The 18,172-nt window shown below is 36.0% G+C and overlaps 2 protein-coding genes and 2 long non-coding RNA genes across 4 annotated transcripts; 2 read left to right on the top strand and 2 right to left on the bottom strand.

Moving 5' to 3' along the window:
* Positions 1-42: 42 nt before the first annotated feature.
* Positions 43-2,619, bottom strand: LOC117225759 (Golgi resident protein GCP60). Its single transcript, XM_033479549.2, has 4 exons — positions 2,204-2,619; positions 883-1,937; positions 733-792; positions 43-656 (listed from the first exon to the last, which is right to left on the bottom strand). Exons 1-4 carry the CDS (start codon positions 2,379-2,381, stop codon positions 558-560), a joined length of 1,392 nt encoding a protein of 463 aa, XP_033335440.2. The 5' UTR covers positions 2,382-2,619; the 3' UTR covers positions 43-557.
* Positions 2,620-2,805: 186 nt separating this feature from the next.
* On the top strand, positions 2,806-3,936 carry LOC143259963 (uncharacterized). The gene is made up of 2 exons (XR_013034014.1): positions 2,806-3,162; positions 3,291-3,936. It is a non-coding gene; the product is annotated as an uncharacterized LOC143259963 (long non-coding RNA).
* Positions 3,937-10,116: 6,180 nt separating this feature from the next.
* LOC143259964 (uncharacterized) lies at positions 10,117-11,607 on the bottom strand. The gene is made up of 3 exons (XR_013034015.1): positions 11,475-11,607; positions 11,220-11,307; positions 10,117-10,845 (listed from the first exon to the last, which is right to left on the bottom strand). It is a non-coding gene; the product is annotated as an uncharacterized LOC143259964 (long non-coding RNA).
* Positions 11,561-16,084, top strand: B-gluc1 (beta-1,3-glucan recognition protein 1). Its single transcript, XM_033480272.2, has 8 exons — positions 11,561-11,771; positions 12,820-13,047; positions 13,827-14,041; positions 14,131-14,267; positions 14,349-14,515; positions 14,599-14,924; positions 15,723-15,824; positions 15,894-16,084. Exons 1-8 carry the CDS (start codon positions 11,639-11,641, stop codon positions 15,993-15,995), a joined length of 1,410 nt encoding a protein of 469 aa, XP_033336163.2. The 5' UTR covers positions 11,561-11,638; the 3' UTR covers positions 15,996-16,084.
* The last annotated feature ends 2,088 nt before the right edge of the window (positions 16,085-18,172 follow it).

Below are 18,172 nucleotides of genomic sequence, written 5' to 3'. Positions count from 1 at the left end.
CATACAATTATAATAAATGGACAAACTCAACGAACGACCCAGTGCTTTGATTGCAATGTATTTTTCTAAAACGTGGGACAATATTAATAAAAGTATAAGATACAGTCACGAGTGAAATAACAACAAAGATAGACTAAAATTCAAACCATAGAAAACAATATTACGCATAGATTTACCAATACATTATCAACATAATATAAAGCTCGAATGCGATACGAATAAAATTGATACAAAGGGATTTTTTTGTTGCACATATACTGTTGTTGCTGACGTTTATACAATTCATTTGTTTTCTTCACTTTATAAACATTCACGGGGAAGGGAACAATAGGAACCTTTTCTTTACTTGTGCCCACTTTTTTGCCATATTAAACAATAAAGTGTCTTTACATAACTATAATAAGTATATAATTTTGTTTGCAAACACTTCGCCTTATGTGAACAGAAGTATGATATAGGACTCTTCATTTAGTTGGACTAGCAGTATTGGCAGACCATTGTGTTGGCTAGTTCTCAATGGTTGTACGTTTTGTGAATTGTAGTGGCCTTTCATGAAGCTAATTTACATAGCCATTCTGAGTATAATATACTCTGTAATAAAGCGTTTTGCTCCGCCAAAGTGAGTATGAATTATCAAATTTAAGAAGATACACTCCCTGCAACAAGAAGATTTATGAGAGATATGTATACAGAATAATTCACAATAGAAGCATTTGATTTAGATTTGCTTACCTGTCCAGGGTATCTATGACTTCCCGCATAGATTTCTTCTTGAGAATCTCTCCTATATACCTGTTGATAAGAATATTCAAGTATAAAATGGCTGATAGTATTGAAACTTGAATCCATAATAACAATGAAAGATTCTTTTTATATACTCACAGGTACTATCTCACTTATAGGCGGTGATGGTAGTTTATAATCAGACTGAACACTACCATTTGATACTCCACTCTCTAAATCTTCCCTTAAAACATAATCATCCTCATCTTCATCCTCATCTTCAGATTCAGTAATATGTACTGACACTTGACTTGTTTCTGGCTTTGACCACTCAAAATATACCCCAAAACCAATATCATAACCATCCGTTGCAAACTCCCAAAACAGACACGAGCCATCTTCATGTGTTGGCACTCTCACAGTCACTGTTTCTCCATGTCCAACTTTAATAACTGCATCACCAGCTTCTCTCCTAATGGTTTCTTTAAACTCTTCGACACCTTTTATTGTCCACATTTCAGCAGGTGCTATAGGTGGCCAATCCAATTCATCCGAGTCTTCTCCATTTAATGGTGCTGTTTCTTCAGTTTCTTTAGTTGGCTCTTCCTTTTCAGGTTCTTCTGTTGTGGCATTGTTTGTTTCTGGTGTTTGTTCTTCTGCGACTAACTGATTCTGACGCAATTGTTGCATGTATTGATGATAATGTTGCTCTTGTAACTGCCTTATTAAAACGCCTTGTTGTTCTGGGTTTCCAGGATACTGTTGTTCTGCATACATTTTAAATTGATAATACGTTTGCTGATTTAAGGCATCTTGAATTTGTCTCCTCTGTAATTCTTCCTTTAACCTAGCTTCTTCTTCCTTTTTCTTTTGTTCATCTAGTTCTTTCAATCTTTTCTCTTCTTCTAATTGTCTTGCCTCTTCTTCTTTCTTTAGCCTTAATTTTTCTTCTATATCCCTTTTTTGCGCTTCTACAACTGTTCTGAACAAAGGACACAATTTGTCTAATAAAACTATAAATCCCTCCATAGCCTGATCTTTAGATATATCTCCCAAATTTTGCCATGCCAAACGTCTGTCCCTTCCGATCACATCCAATACACCCAAAGGCGGAGCATTTTCTGCTGTACATTTCCCATGCGTTACTTGTTGTGTAAAAGCAACTAATTTTAACTTATCTTCGTAAGATAGATGAACTGCTTTCCCTTCCTTCTCTGTAACAATTGTAAACATTTCTTATATCACGTCAATCGTTTCTTTTAAGTAAACTATACAAATCAACGAAGCTAAACATCAAAATCAACAAAGTTATCATAAATAAAATTCCCGTAAAATTATATATTTTAGATTATTATACTACTACGAAAATGTGACAGAGTAACATAATGTTGAACATTTTTCTGGACACATTATATTTTTCGACATAAGACAAAAAATTAAATAGCAAGACTATAGCAAACTGTCACTGTGACTAACTCACCTTTATAGAAATTTACTGCCATTTTATAGAGTTCTCGGGTCTCAAAACCCCAAAGACGAGGCTCGACTCTTTTCTCCTTTTCCGTGTCATTGTCATTTTTCGTTGATTCATCGGCAGATATTCCTAATTTTTCGATTTTCCTCCCCATTGAGGAAATGTCACCATTGGTGCCCGCCATTTGCAATTGCACTGACACGTCAATTACTGTCGCTACGAATGCCTTAACCTTCGTTCACGAAGCGCACATAGTGATTCAAACATTTTCAATATTTTTGGGGAGACAAAGTTCTATTATAAGGTGTTTTATTTCGAGTGATTCTCTTTATAGTAACATTTGTATATATAAACCACATATAGTATCACCATTTGTAGTTAATTTCCACAACACAAGGAACGACGCAGCTGATGTAACGGAGTATACTCGCAACTTCGATGAATCCAATCCTATAGTACGTAATAACAAAAGCTACCAAAGTATACTTCTTTTAATTTAAAAAATATTATTGTATTGTAATTCGATATTTATATATACATTGCAATTAATTTAATATACTTATTGAGAAAAGAGCGATCTATAATTACAGAACTTTGAAATCATAAACATTTCAGTCGGGAAAAAATTTATTTTGATCACGTGGTACCGGCATCAGACGTCATGCTTAGATTCAAATGTCAATTGCAAATCAAATATTATTATCACTATTAAACTACAGACTAGGTTAGAAATGAACTGATTACGGTATGGAGTTTCATCTTACACAATATGGAATATTGAAGTACTAATTAAAAAGCAGCTGTACTCTAATGCCTATGATGTGAAGCATGAAAGCTTGTTATATTTATGGAAAAGAATTCTCAATGATTGTAGCCAAAGCAAAAACATTGAAGACAATAATAACGCTCATGTGATATCACTTCTGATACTTGACATATCTGATAGTCAACCACAGGATATTGAAGTACGTTTAAAAGTAATCTAAAAAAACCAGTTTCACTTCAATTTATTTTTTCTTGCGTACAAGATAAATTGCAGATTTTGTATATTGTCAGTATATTAAGTATAAGTGTTCTTTTATGGGTTCCACAGGATACTGAAAATGGAAATACTGTAAATTCTTCTTACTTAATGCTCAGATTATACACAAAAATGGACAATTTTGGAAGAGAAGATACGATTATTCGAGGCTCGTGCCTCATTTTTATAATTGCCGATTGTTAACAATTATAAAAACGAGGTGCAAGGTTCGACTAATTGTATCTCCTCTTCCCAAATTGCCCATTTTTGTGTAAAATCTGAGCGTCAATTAGGGAGGATATATTGTATATACACTGATGTAAATTTTAGTATTACAAGTTCAATTAGTAATAACACTCATGTGGAATCACTTCTGATACTTATTCCACTATCTAAGACATGAGATTTTTTATTCTGGCCAAAAGATATAACCAATACAAAAACTAAAGGAAGGTGTCTGTCATCTGTGTTATCTTCGCAAGGAGGTCTACACTGATATTGTGAAGAAGAAAAAAGGAATGAAGAAGAAAAATTGCTATGAAAAAAGATCAGAAAAGAGAAAGCATCAATAAAAAAAGAGAAACAAACAAAAAAAGGCAATAATATGTAATATAAAAAGACCATAAAATAATAATTTGAAGTATTGATTTTATCTAGTTTTTTCTATGTGCATTAACATATTTAAATACTAATAAAAACGTAATGATTTTCTACTCGACCTATCGTTCATTTCATATTTTTTATATCTAATATTACCTATACCTATTTAATTAAAAATAGCTTTTAAGTTTTAATTTAATACTGCGTAGACATGAAAATACGTGGCATAGAAATATGGACAGACACGAAAGTACGGAGCACGGAATTATGTGCAGAATTTCTAGAAGGGCACGGAATTATGGCCAGAAACACTTTTTTTTATTTCATTAAAAATATTATTAAATTAGTAATTTTTATTATGCAAAAATATGCTGGAAATTAAAAATGTCTAAAAAATCGAATTATATTTTTAGTATATTAAATGAAAATTCTAGTATTTAATAAATATTTAATTTCGATAAAGCAAAACTTGGCTTATAGTCATGATAATTAGGACATCTACCCTAGCCACAGACAAGATCTGAATTACCGACTCTATAGGAAATAATGTACGATAGTGGACTCTATCTAAATGCAACGGTCGGTCAGCTAATAAACTATATATATCTGACTGCATAGAGAAAAATGTGTGTCTGAGGTGACAAAATTACAGCGTTGGCAGCTTTTAAAAGTACATTCTTGCCGTAATGCAGAAACGGACTCTAAGCGACAAGATTTTTTATTTGATAAACTTACATTAAACAATTATATGGCTATTCGTTGACTTGTTCAAAAATACATTTTTTAATTTTTATATATATTAGATTGCTATAAATTTTGAAATTTTTAATTCAAAATAAGTTCCCGTGCATTAAAAAGTACACGGGTTAATACACGGATGTATTAACTACACGTACATACGTGTATTTAAGTGACGTGAAATAGGGGATAAACCACGAAGGGATAAACCACCAGTCACCAGCATAGTAGCAGATAATTAGGGAGTAGGGAAAGGTGGGGCGCTCGATCTGGTCTACCCAACCTGAACGTGACGTGCGTCCCCCCTCCCCGCCCCGCCCATCTTCCTGACCTTGTTATTAACAACTTCAATATGAGTCGTTTATTTTGAAAGTGGCATAAGTCACTTTTTCAAAAAAATCGAGTTAATGGTAACACCAATTACAATTGAACGGCATCTTTTCATTTTTAAAAAATTTGCAATCAATAAGTTGAGAACTATTGGGATTTGTTTGAGAGAAGTTTTCCTAATTAACGGTATAACAAACATGTTTATTTTGAAAGTGGCGTAAGTCGCTGTACTCAGGAAATTAATTGCAGGGCTTAGTGTAAAAGAAATAGAAACGTGTGATAAGTGTGTGTGAAGTATTGTTTTGAATTATTTTCTGTATTTTTAAAAAAGTTGTGATCACTGGACTTATTTTTATAAGTGCGAAAGAACAGTGCAGTTTTGTAAATTATATTATAGTAATGTGGCGGCTACCTCCAGACCCACCAGCAGATGGCTATAAAATGTTTTATAAACTAACTTTAGATAAAAAAGATGAATTTCTAACTTTGGATTTGTCACCAAAAAGAGGAAGACCTAGGCGTTATTCACAAATAGAAATGGATCCGTTATACGCTGGATCTCGTCCTGTTTCTTCAGCAAAATACAAAGACATGATGGACTTGCTTAATTATATACCCCCAATATACCACAGTTATTTTAAAAATTTGAAACAAAACACGATTTCCGAGGACTTAATCACTCCTATTGATGACGAAAATGAAATTGAACTGATGTATATTTTCATATAACTTACTTATACTTATGTTTCAAAATGTACTAATTATTTTTGTATTTTATGAATATTAAAATAAAAAATACTTAAATCAAACCTTTATATTAAATATGTTCATGGTATAAATTATTATTATATATGTAATTTATTCAACAATTTTAGTAAATCACTGCCCTTTCAAAACATCACTTCAGTAAAATACGTCTGACAAAATTAATATATGTCAGTCATTTTTCTAAACTATTTATTTTGAAAGTGGCTTAAGTCACTTTACCGTGATGAAGAGTGGTGATTTTTTAATGTTTATACGAAATTATTTATACTGAGAAAAATATCAGTATCCTGAGATAACAAATACAAGTAAATCTTCTCGAAAGTTAGCATCCATATTTTTAAACGTGTTAAAACGCAAACCCTTAAAAATATCGACTTACAAACAAAGTGACTTATGCCACTTTCAAAATAAACGGCTCATATTAAATATCTCAGAAACTGTAAGCTGTCTGCACCAAAAATTAAGTATATGATTAGATTCAGCTTTACAAGCTTTATTACTGTACAAAATTTCATCATAAAGTGTGCGTCACCCCCAGGGATCTCTCCTTTGTTAGTCGTATCTCTAACAAACGGAATTGTTATAAATATCCATCGATTTACGCAATTCGTTGTATTGGCCAAGACCAATTTTGTTTGGGAATCCGTTGCGTATATTTTGGAGAATTTACTCGCGGGCATCGGTTATCCCATATAAGTGGGTCTTCGGCTGACCATTGAACGAATTTTCGTTGACATCTAAGAAGAAAAAAATCAGCACGTCGGCAAAGATCGCTACGCGGTACCTCATAATCCTTTCTTTATTCATCCTAATCTATTTTCACATTGTCTTACTATTGAAATTAACGACAAGAAATTAACAACTCTTTTTAGATAGGATTTTCAGAGATCCGAGGTTCCATGTTCGTTGCCCGAATCCTTTCGAGTGCCCAAGCACTACTCGGAGAGTGCGAGCAATCGGAACTAGCTGTAATTGAACATATTCTATATCGATCTATGCAATGCAACATGGATCTCTATAGGATATGTATGCACAGAATGATCATTTTCTATTCTCATCGATCGAAACGTATTCATAAAAGCACGCAAGTCTTGAAAAATTGGTAATTATATTAGAATTATTAGTATTACCAATAAATTAGAATCTCGTCCGAGAAAAATACTTTTCATTGGAATTCAATTAAATCGCAATGATCGCTACCATTGTCAGTCGATTTCAGGAACTAACGTGTACTTTAGAATGAGAATGAATGATTATGTTAGAGCCTTAATGATTAGAGTCTTCTGCTCTGATTCATTTTGGTCCCCGTGGATCGGAGACTTCTTCTTTGATCCACTTTTGGGCCGCAATAATTACTCGGCATATGTACGCGCGCGCGTGTGTGTGTGTGTGTGTGCTAGCTAGCGAGCGTATTAGTTGAGTAAGTCGTCGTCGTTATTAGAAAGGGGACCATAACGCGAATACCGACTTCGTTCTGACTCTCTTTCGGGTCTCTGAGACCCGGGCAATCTGTATCATCCTCGGTTCAGAAAATGTTACGAATTGCAATGAGTTTTGAGTCAAAGATGATACCGAGCTAATAGCTGCAAACTTGGAATTCTTCTTGATATTGTAAAGTGGAGTATACTGCTGTAACAATTGTATTGTATGACTTTTAAATGAAGCGTGAGGATTTATACTTTAAGTCAGGGCAAATTGTGGACGTTGGTATTCCTCTGATCTGAGGTCCCTCAGGGGCTCGCTCACGGGAGGGACCCGAGAGCTGATACCGGGGGTAGCGTCCTCGAGGTTCCCAAAACGCTTATAAGTCGGTAGGGTTCTTAATTTAAGTTTGTTAGATTTCGTTTCCTCCATTTTTGCAAAAATTGCTCTCGTGTGCTCACGTGGCACTTCTGTATTAGTGTTACGTTCCCTGTTTCGCCCTGTCATCCTTTCGTGTTCGCAGTAACAGTAGTCCAGTCATTTCAATTTGACTATTATCATCCACCGAGAGATTACCATCCGCCGAAGGATGTGTCTTAATTAATAATTGAGTGCGTCTTAGTTACTAATTGCGCGCATCTTACTTAAGTAGTGTTAAGTTCACTCAGGGGCTTCCGACCCACAGGACCGCCCGTAGGAGGTACAGGTGATAGCGTCCCCGAGGTACCCGAATCGCTAACTTCGCATATGTCCAGAATTATTGCGTTAGATTTACTTGTTCTGTTGGAATTTCAACGATGACCCATCGAACTGTTTTATGGCCCTTTTGTGAGGGTGAGCCGTTGGCGACAGAGGCCCAGGTCGGCTCAGACGATAGTCAATTCAAAAGTAAAAACCGAACAGTGAGGTTGCCACCTCGGGATTTCACCAACACCATATTTTCTGTATCTCTGTAGTTTTGTAATATATCACCATCATTTATTTTACTGGATACGCGAATGTTCTGCAGTAGAATTTGTAATTCTGAATAAAGTGCTTTTAAGTATCTTTTCATTTTACAACATGTTCGCATCTCGTTTTTGACACCGCCACAGCGGAAGTCTGTGTCTCTTCCCCTCCTTCTGGAAAGGCTCCCGCCTGGTCGCTGTTTCGGCGTGTAGGCCCGCCTAATTTTTTAATTAGGGTGCAGGGCGAGAAATGGTCATCCAAGTTTTCCTGGGTAGGCTCTCGCTTATCGCCGATTCAGTAGGCAAGGCGTCCTAATTTTATTTTAGGGTGCAGGGCGAGAAATGGCCACCCAATGTGGGAGGGTCTAACTTTGATTGATTGATTGATTGATTGATCGCGCCGGACATCTAGATCTGCAAGGCCTCAGACTTGCGCGAGCATTGTACGCGTCGCGTCACCCTCGTATCAATACCTTCTGCTCCGACTCGTTCTTGTTTCTTAGTTTCAAAGAATCTGTGCCTTCTGCTCTGATTCATTTTGGTCCTCGTGGATCGGAGACTTCTTTGATTCACTTTTGGTCCACACTAATTACTCGACATATGCATGCGTGCATCTGTGTGTGCTAGCTAGCTGGCGAGCGAGCGGATTAGTTGATTAAGTCGTCGTTATTAGAAAGGTGGCCATAACGAATACCGACTTCGTCCTGACTCCATTTCGGGTCTCTAAAGCAGCAACCTCTCCGCGGTGAGACCCGGGCAATCGGTATCATCCTCGGTTCAGAAAATGTTGCAAAAAAGCAATGAGTTCTGAGTCGAGTATGATACCGAGCTAATAGATGCTAATTATGATTTCTTTTTGATATTTGGAAACTATAGTATAAGGCTCTAATAAATGTATTGTATGATTTTTAATTAGAGTTTCTTATTCATAATATTCTTCATATTTCTCTAACAAACATATCCCTTACGTCCTTTAACACGATTATTATTTATTAAATTAGCTTTGCGAATTATTCGTCGAACTGTGTTCGGACACGGAATTATTTAAATTAAAATATTATTTACGTACTTTGTTAATCTTCACTGTACACCTTGCTTAAAAATTTCACATGTTACATACGAGGTGTCATGCACACTAGAAAATTAAAACGGCCGTCACGGTTAAATTACTTATTATTTCGGGTCCGAAAAATTAGTAAATATTCTTCAGACGTTCTAAAGTAAAGGTGAACAGCGTTTTTCTTAAAAATATCACTGTTACGTAGTAAAAAAAAATCCGGAAAGTTCTCGTTTCGTGATTTGTTCAATACTTCGAACGCGGCTTGAGTCCGTTCCGACCATCTGTCAAAGCCTCGTGCTGCGGACTCTCTCGCGGACTCTCTCTCTCTCTCTCTCTCTCTCTCTCTCTCTCTCTCTCGCACCGTCACCTCTCATTGGCCAGTGTTTTTCGTTAATAACTTGTAAACAAAGCCGCAGATTGCATTTTCGTAAAGGAAGAAGTTACTTCAAATGACCTCAGCTACCCCTTATTTTCGGCTGTTAAAGTAATTGTGGAACACCCTGTGTATATATCCGTTTCTGTCTTGCTCTTTTCTAATCGTCTAATTTTCCGAGTTGCGATTCGTACGATGGTGAGCCATCCGTGAAGATGAAAGGATATGACTCGAAGTTGATTCGTACGGAGCTTGACGTTCGATATACGCGTTGAAATCGATTCCTTGAGAATTCTCTTAGATCCGCTAACGCGCGCGGATATTGGTTTTCAAAATGATACCGACTCCATTGTACCGGCAGGATTATCGGCTTCTTTCGAGACTTTTCTACTTGTCCTCTACAGTGTCCGAAATTTCCATAAAGCTACCTGATATTTTTCTGAACTCTTATAATTATTCCGTTGCAATGAAAAGGTAGTGCATCAATAACATTTTAGGATTAATAAAGGTAACCATATACTTGATTAAATTCATAAATACAATACTTATTTCTCGAAGAACATAAATTTATCTATTTAACTAAAAAGCAAGTGCGAAATTTCCATAAAGCCATACGTATTTTAAGTAAATAACATCAGGGTAAACTAAAATATAGTGTAATAAGTATAATTAACATTTATTCGAATAACGTTGAAGCTTAACAGATTAATGTAACAATATCAATTAATACTAAAATAAACAATATTAATTGTAACGTACGGGGAATCTTCCCACGTATTTTTTATATTCCTTCCTGAAGGCATACACCAGGCTGGCGCCAGCCAGCCGGGGGTGCATTTGTATATCATGAGTCGAGTACCTCCGAGGGGGTACGACGACGAACGTTCTGGAATCGGACCACGTAGCAACACCCCCACTACCATTTTTCCACCAAAATCTCAGTATATAAAGGGCTCAAACGCAACCGGGAATCGGGCTAGTTTCATGACATTCGTCGAGACGCAAACGTTAGCGAGATTGAGTTAAATTCTCTTTCGACCAAATCTACGAGGTAACAACCTAGAATCAGAAGCCCCCGCCGGTTCAGTGCGAAAAACTGAGAGCGCGTTTAGAGTCCGCAAACACACACTCACACTTGTTAAACTCAACGCGCAATAAATTAGTTTCTACCAGTTCTCTTTGGTTTCTACTTCAATCATTTCCATCTCCTGCTTCGAACCAGTAGTAGGTAAAAACCCACCAAGGTATACCTCAACCGCTCGAGGTATATCTTTATTTCTTTTTAACAAAGTTACGAGGCACCCTAACACCAATTTCTCCAAACACCTTATCCTAACCCCTTTGAAGGTAGTCACCCGTGTCGAAATAAACATCGGCTGGTCTACGCACCTCATCCAAACCCCTTTGAAGGTAGCCACCCATGTCGAAATAAACATCGGCTGGTCTACGCACCTCATCCAAACCCCTTTGAAGGTAGCCACCCATGTCGAAATAAACATCGGCTGGTCTACGCACCTCATCCTAACTTTCCTTGAAGGTAGCCACCCGTGTGGAAATAAACATCGGCTGGTCTACGCACCTCATCCTAACCTAAAAGGTAGCCACCTGTGTCGAAATAAACATCGGTTGGTCTACGCACCTCATCCTAACTTTTCTTGAAGGTAGCCACCCGTGTCGAAATAAACATCGGCTGGTCTACGCACCTCATCCTAACCTTAAAGGTAGCCACCCGTGTCGAAGTAAACATCGGCTGGTCTACGCACCTCATCCAAAAAGATTCCAATTGCATGCAACCTCCGGCCACTCAAACTGCCTGACCCTCGGCTCGTAACATAATGTAACAACAAATATCTGTAACAATGAGTGTAACATACATAATTTAATTTACGACTTACGAACGATGTCAAGAGGGTCATGTAAAAGTTAGTGTCTGTCAACTCTTAAATATTAATCTGTTAGTTTCGTGATAAGTTTCTGCTTATCTGGCGGACGAAGTATTTATCAGAAAAAGAACGCACCGTTTACATCATGTGAATATACATCTCTGTAAATCTATAAATAGAAAGTTCCTAATGGCATCACATCAAGATATATTATTGAGGAAACTCGCATGGTATAACTAGCATCGACTTCGAAATTGTCAGTATCGTTTCAGCGAACGAAGACAGTACACGCGAACGTCATGCGTGTTCATATCGACCAGTTTATTCTAGTTGTTTCAATATTTTTGTTCGATATAAGCTGCGGGCAATATGTTCCACCAACGCCGACCGTTGAACCACTTGCTCCGAGAGGACTGCGAATTTCCATTCCACGTGAGTTAATTCAACCATAGTTAAAAATAATTATTAACTATTGACAGACTTTGGCTTACAAAACTCTGTGAATTAGATAAAAATATAAATTAGCTTTACCACGAATTAAAATCACGCCTATGTGACAGTTAAAGAATTAATAAAAGTTGCTGAATGATATTTAACAATACGCTTGTAGAGACATTGAAAGAAATCATAACGAAACTATTGCCAATTTTTGTATTGATCTGGTCTTGCTTAATATAATAATAATGATAATAAAATAGTTGCGGTAGTAATAAAAATAATCAGTTCTCTAAGTCTCGGACGTAAATATTTTGTTGAATAATAATATAGATACGGTAATAATAGATACGTTATGCAATATAAATACGTAATATTGCATGCATATATTAACCAAACGTTAAGAACAATTTACACAATTTCCATGGATTTATGGTAATATTTATAAATAGACGGCTCAGAGTGCTCAGTTACTCAGAGTGGAAATCCCTGCTTTCATGAATGTGTTGCTCAAGGAAAGAAAAGAAACTACAAAAGTGTTCGCAGCCTTGAATGAGAACAAGGTTTAATTATGACGTTACATCAGCGAGCGATGCCTCTGCGATGAAATATGTACATATGGGTACATGGATAACAATCGATACCTACATGTATAATAAAAGATAATATATTCTATGCACATAATCAATAATAAGTGTCCAAAATATTTCGAAAACAAACCACAAAATTGTATTTATCTATAGACAGATGTTTAATCGCATAATCTTAAAAAATATTACTTACTATACAATGCATTATTAATTGTTAATTACTCGATGAAAATCGTATTACGTATGTCGTATGTCAGCAAAAATATTCCAATTCCTCGTGTATTAAGTAACTCGCTTACAGATTACGTTTCATTTGTTAATAGGACGCGCGTCTATACATATAGTATATCTCAGATAAGTCTGAATTTAGAGAATTTCATAAACTTTAATCTCCGCATAAAGACGTAAACAAAACGGAATATTGAAGAAATAATAACATAGAATCTTTTCCTTAGACGAGGATGGAATCAGTTTGGTCGCCTATCATGTAAAATTTAACGACGATTTCTACAGTCTTGAAGCGGGGACCATCGCCGTTGATATCATCAAACCGAGAAATGGTCGCTGGGTTTACCAGGACCGCACCACCAAACTGAAAATTGGGGATATCATTTATATGTGGGTGCATGTCGTGTACAATGGTTTGGGTTACAATTTACTTGACCAACAACACGAAGTTACAGGTTTGTTTTCTTTAAAAATGATAAACCATTTATGCATAACATTCTGAAAATAATAAGTAATACAGTAACTATAGAATAAGAAAAAGACTTGAAAAAAAATTTAAACGTCAGCGTAAAATTTTCTTCGATTCTAAATTTTTAGAAAAATAGTCTACAAAAGTTAGCCTCAGTTTAGAAACAAAAATGGACAATTTGGGAATAGAAGATACGATTATTCGAGCCTTGCGACTCGTTTTTATACTTGTTGACAATCGGTAACTATAAAAACGAGCCGCACGGCTCGTATAATCTGAGCGTCAATTGGGGGGAATTTGCTGTATAAATTTCAAGAGTCTTGAATATGCGTACTTACTGAGCAGTCAACAATGATTAATATTACAAATGTGGGATTCCCTATCGCGAGTCTTCCAAACGGATTTCGATTAAAGAATCACCTTGTACCGATGTACATACATACATACAATAATTCGAGACTGGACGCTGACTACTCTCGACCTTGTTCCTTCTTTATTCTCTCGCTCAAGACGCTACATTCATTTGTTTCTTCTTAATCTACATATTTTCAGGCTGCTGCCCCGCTTTACTCAGCATTCGGCACTCGCAACACACACACACACACACACACACACACACACACACACACACACTGCTCTCCACACATTCTTACGCGCACACACTTCACTCACTACAAAAATACTATAAATTAATCTAAATACTTCATGAAACAATTCGTGAAAGATACTATTGACCATTGAAAGCGATATGATGTATTCTTTTAGAATTTTATAATGCCAATGGAACTATAGCCGGTCCTGTACAACGTGTTGACGGCTCGTGCAAAGTTGCATCTGATACGAAGGTATACACACGTGATGGAGCATCCCAGCAACTAAAGCGCAACAGTGCCTGCGCGGGTCAATTAATTTTCGAAGAGAACTTCGACACACTCGATACAAATCGTTGGAAGATTATTGAACGTTTCTCGGAGGCGCCGGTAAGAGTGGCGTATGGTAACCGATTTTCGAAGGCATCATGTACGCCCTCTTTTTATATTGAAAACGAAACCTGGTTCGTATGTTTTAGAACTTCGAATTTGTCGTTTACAAAAACGACGAAGAAAATGTTCACGTTCGAGATGGTAAATTGTATATTAAACCAACTCTCGTCAAAGAGAAATACGGCTTGACGTTTGTGCAAGACGGGTCTTTGCGATTGGATAAGTAAAATCGCACTTTTGTTAATACAACAACAATTAGTTTTATTACTCGATTGCCGTGCTTCATTTTTCGGGTGTATTTTAGATGTACGGCAGAGATTGGTAGCCTAGATTGCTCACGAGTAGCAAATGCCTGGAATATTTTGCCGCCTGTAATTTCAGGGCGATTGAATACCAAACCATCTTTCAACTTCATGTATGGAAAGGTCCAAGTTCGCGCTAAATTACCGAGCGGCGATTGGATATATCCACGTACGTTAGATACACGATTTAAATCCGATAAGCTTGCAATTGTATTATCCTTGTTCAGCTCTTTGTCTCGTATTTCGTTTCAGTGATCACTCTAGAGAATGATGCCTCATCAAATGAATCATCTTACTGTAGCTTCATGATTGCCCATTCATTTGGCAATCCGTTACTCGTAACAACCGAGGGAAAAGATATAGGCAGTAAATTTCTCCAGGCCGGTGCATATGTAACTAATCTGGAAAATAATGATCTGCAGGACAACCGAATGGCTCTCCCGACGAAGGTGATAGACTCGTCGTGGTCTAATGACTATCATATCTATGAAATTGAATGGAAACGTGAACATGTCATTCTTAGAGTCGATGATATAAAGTATGGAGAACAGAGGGTGCCATCAATGTTCGATGTTCCAGTAAGTTGAGATTATCTGACTATGAACATATTCGTTTTCTACTGAAAGAAACTTTAATTTCTTTAACTTTGTTGGAACTTGATTATTCTTATGTTAATTATTACGGAAGATTTGTGTCGTTCGTGAACAATCACTGATTCTCCATAATTACAAGCATATACATATGATGATGAAATAACTTATAATACGATTAAATAAGTTCATAGATTCGTCTCAGCCCACACAAGGTGTATGCCCCAGTGAATTCTGTTTTAAAAAGTTATATTTTGTAAATTGAGAGCTGTGACTGTTCCAGATTTTTAATTGTAGCATGTAGAAAATTGTCTTTGCAATTGTAAGATATACGTCGTTGTGTTATTATAAAAGATAGTATTTTTTTACTGGTAAACTGCAGAGTGCTAGGCTAAAAATCTGCTAAGATTATGGGAGTCAACTTTATTTTTATGAAAATAGATAATTAATACACTGTAATAAAAATTGAAAATTGTTTCATATTGCGGTTTTATATCGTCGTCACCAAATATGTAGTGAATTAATGGTATTGAGCTTATTTTAACTATACTAATGATCTTAATAACACTGGTTACCGATGACACACCATCTTAATTCCAGTAAAAACTCGACTTCTACCTTTTGAGATATTAGTAATAAGTTAGTAATATAATAATTAGTACTAGTAATAATAATTAGTCGATAGAAGAAGTATTGTTATGGTATGCATTTTGTATGATTTTCATCTAAATGTTTTCTATTCTTATTATAAAATGTTATTAATTTATTTCTTGTACACAATCATAGGTTTACATTAACGTGGGTGTGGGTGTTGGAGGACGCAGCCTTTTCCCTGACGGATGCAGAAGTGGCAACTATGTAAAACCGTGGAAAAATAAGGGCGTGAAGGTACTCAAATTCATTTCTGCTATCAGACTAACACTGAGAACATTCATTATGCAATGACCTCCATTACAGGCGCTGTACAACTTCTACAGCAGTGACAATACGTGGCTGGCTAATTGGGGACAAGTAGACAAAGGCTTGTCAATAGACTACATCAAAGTATACGCGTTGTAGACATCATCCTCTAGTTCATACGTATCAAATTTACTACGCATACTCATTTTGCAGAAATAAAACACTGTTTCCTTTGTAAAATTATAAAATATTATTCTGTTAATCTCAATGTGGTTCCCTGGCAGGCCGTGTTAGATATGTAGGCACCAACGACATTATCTGTTTTAACCCTTAGCGCTCCGAAGGCTCCGCTACGGAGACATTTGTCATTTGTTCCGTAACTCCGAAGGCTCCGCTGCGGAGCCAAATGTTTTTAGCATACGTTATCGTCGGCGTTAGCAATTGTTATCTGTAGTTAAAACGTGCCAAGTCTGTACTATTACGATTAAACCATTTTTTGATATTTTCTATGGTTAGCAACATGGAGAAAAATAAATATTATGATGAGAATTTAGAGCCGAGTGATACTGAAGACGTATTTAATTTTGAAGAGTTAAAAGACATTGTGGAAGACAATGTTGGTTATGATTCTGACACTTCAAGTAGTAGTAGCGAAATTATACTACCAAAGAGACGAAGAATGAGAATTATTGAAAGCGAAACCGAAGATTCGTTGCAAGACTTAGATGAATGGCGTGATGTTACGGAAGAATTACATATTCCAGATAGAATACCTTTTAGTGTATTGCCACAGGTCATTGGATCACAAGTCCCTACAAACATTGAACAGCCGATACAATATTTTAAATTATTTTTCACGGACGAATTGGTAAATGAAATTATAAAGGAAATCAACAATTACGCAGAAAATGTTCTAAACTTGAAAGAAATATCTAGTAACTCTATATGGCAAAGTGAATACTGCGGCACTTGTCCAAGTATAAACCCAGAATGCACATGGGAGATTGTTACCAAAGATATCACACCATGGTGAATTACAAAATTTAAAATGTATCTTTTATTTACAATAGGAAAATGTATATTTATAAAATAAATAAGATCAAATGCATTCACAAAAGGACGTGTAATCTTTTCCGCTCAAAATAAGACTTCCTTTATCTCAGGCGCTCCACTCCAAAAATGTGCCGAAGTTGCTGGTAGACAGTACTCGAGAAACGCACGGAGCGATAAGGGTTAAACTTCATACCATATGCTAGAAGCTCCTCGCGATACGATAAACTTGGTCCTACAGATATTAGATTTCTGTTCTATTGACTTAAAAAACTTTTTGCTGCCGTTAGCATCGAAAACCCTATTCCCTTTTCTTTCTTCTTTATCTTTCTCTTTAAAACTGTCTGACATTTTTTTTGCAAGGAATCAGTTGCTATCTTCTCCTATCTTCTTTGCAGTAATTTTACTGTTCATTGCTGCATCTTCAAGCGTATAATTTAGGCTTGGAATATGATAGTTCACCTTTATTTGTCTCTTTACATGTTTTAAAAATTTCCTAACTTTATATTTATATTGCTCAAGTTTACTCAAAGCTGTGCATATCATTCGAAGATCTTCTTTTAATGCAACTTAAAAATTCTTTAAATTACTAGTTAACTTCTCATCATCGCCATCACCAAAGACACTTAAAGCATATTATCCCTTCATCACTTCCTTCTCTTTGTACTAATATGTATATGACCAGCTAATTTATCAATCTTATCTTCATCCCTTTTAGTGCCGAACGAAAAACGGGTGTCTATGCGAAGATAACCGAACGAATTCGACGACTTTACTATGGTTTAGGAAAAAGCCCATAAAAACCAAACTAAGAATAATATTTAAAAAAATTCAAAACGCAGCGTATAGGGGAAGAATGGGAGAGTAATGTAATGGCGATTGTATTTCAATACTTATTGAAAATTATATGAATAACGGCAATATAAACAATAATAAAAAACATAGAAACAAGTTTCTCTTTTGCAAACAATATTTTCACTAATCAGCGTTTTATCAATTTTATGTAGGTCACGTGGTATAAAATATAAGTACTTCATTTTCAGTAATTTTTAATAAAAAAATACAAATTGTATTTTTATCAAAACGTTGACGGTTTTCGAGCACTGACTGCTCTTTAGAAGGGTCGATAAAGACTGAAAGAAAGATCTTAGTCTCGCCGTGTCGATGCACGGCATGTCGCTTGAGCTGTCTCATAACTATTATAAACATCGTGAAGATTGCGATTACGGTCCCAAAAAACTATGTATCGAGGGACATCCTGTGCCCCGTTTCTACCTTGTCGCTCC

The sequence above is a fragment of the Megalopta genalis genome, chromosome 8 (assembly GCF_051020955.1).
Source record: "Megalopta genalis isolate 19385.01 chromosome 8, iyMegGena1_principal, whole genome shotgun sequence".
In the NCBI taxonomy this organism is placed as follows: domain Eukaryota; kingdom Metazoa; phylum Arthropoda; class Insecta; order Hymenoptera; family Halictidae; genus Megalopta; species Megalopta genalis.
The sequence above is the reverse complement of the archived record's forward strand: the minus strand, read 5'-3'. Positions and strand labels throughout refer to the sequence as shown.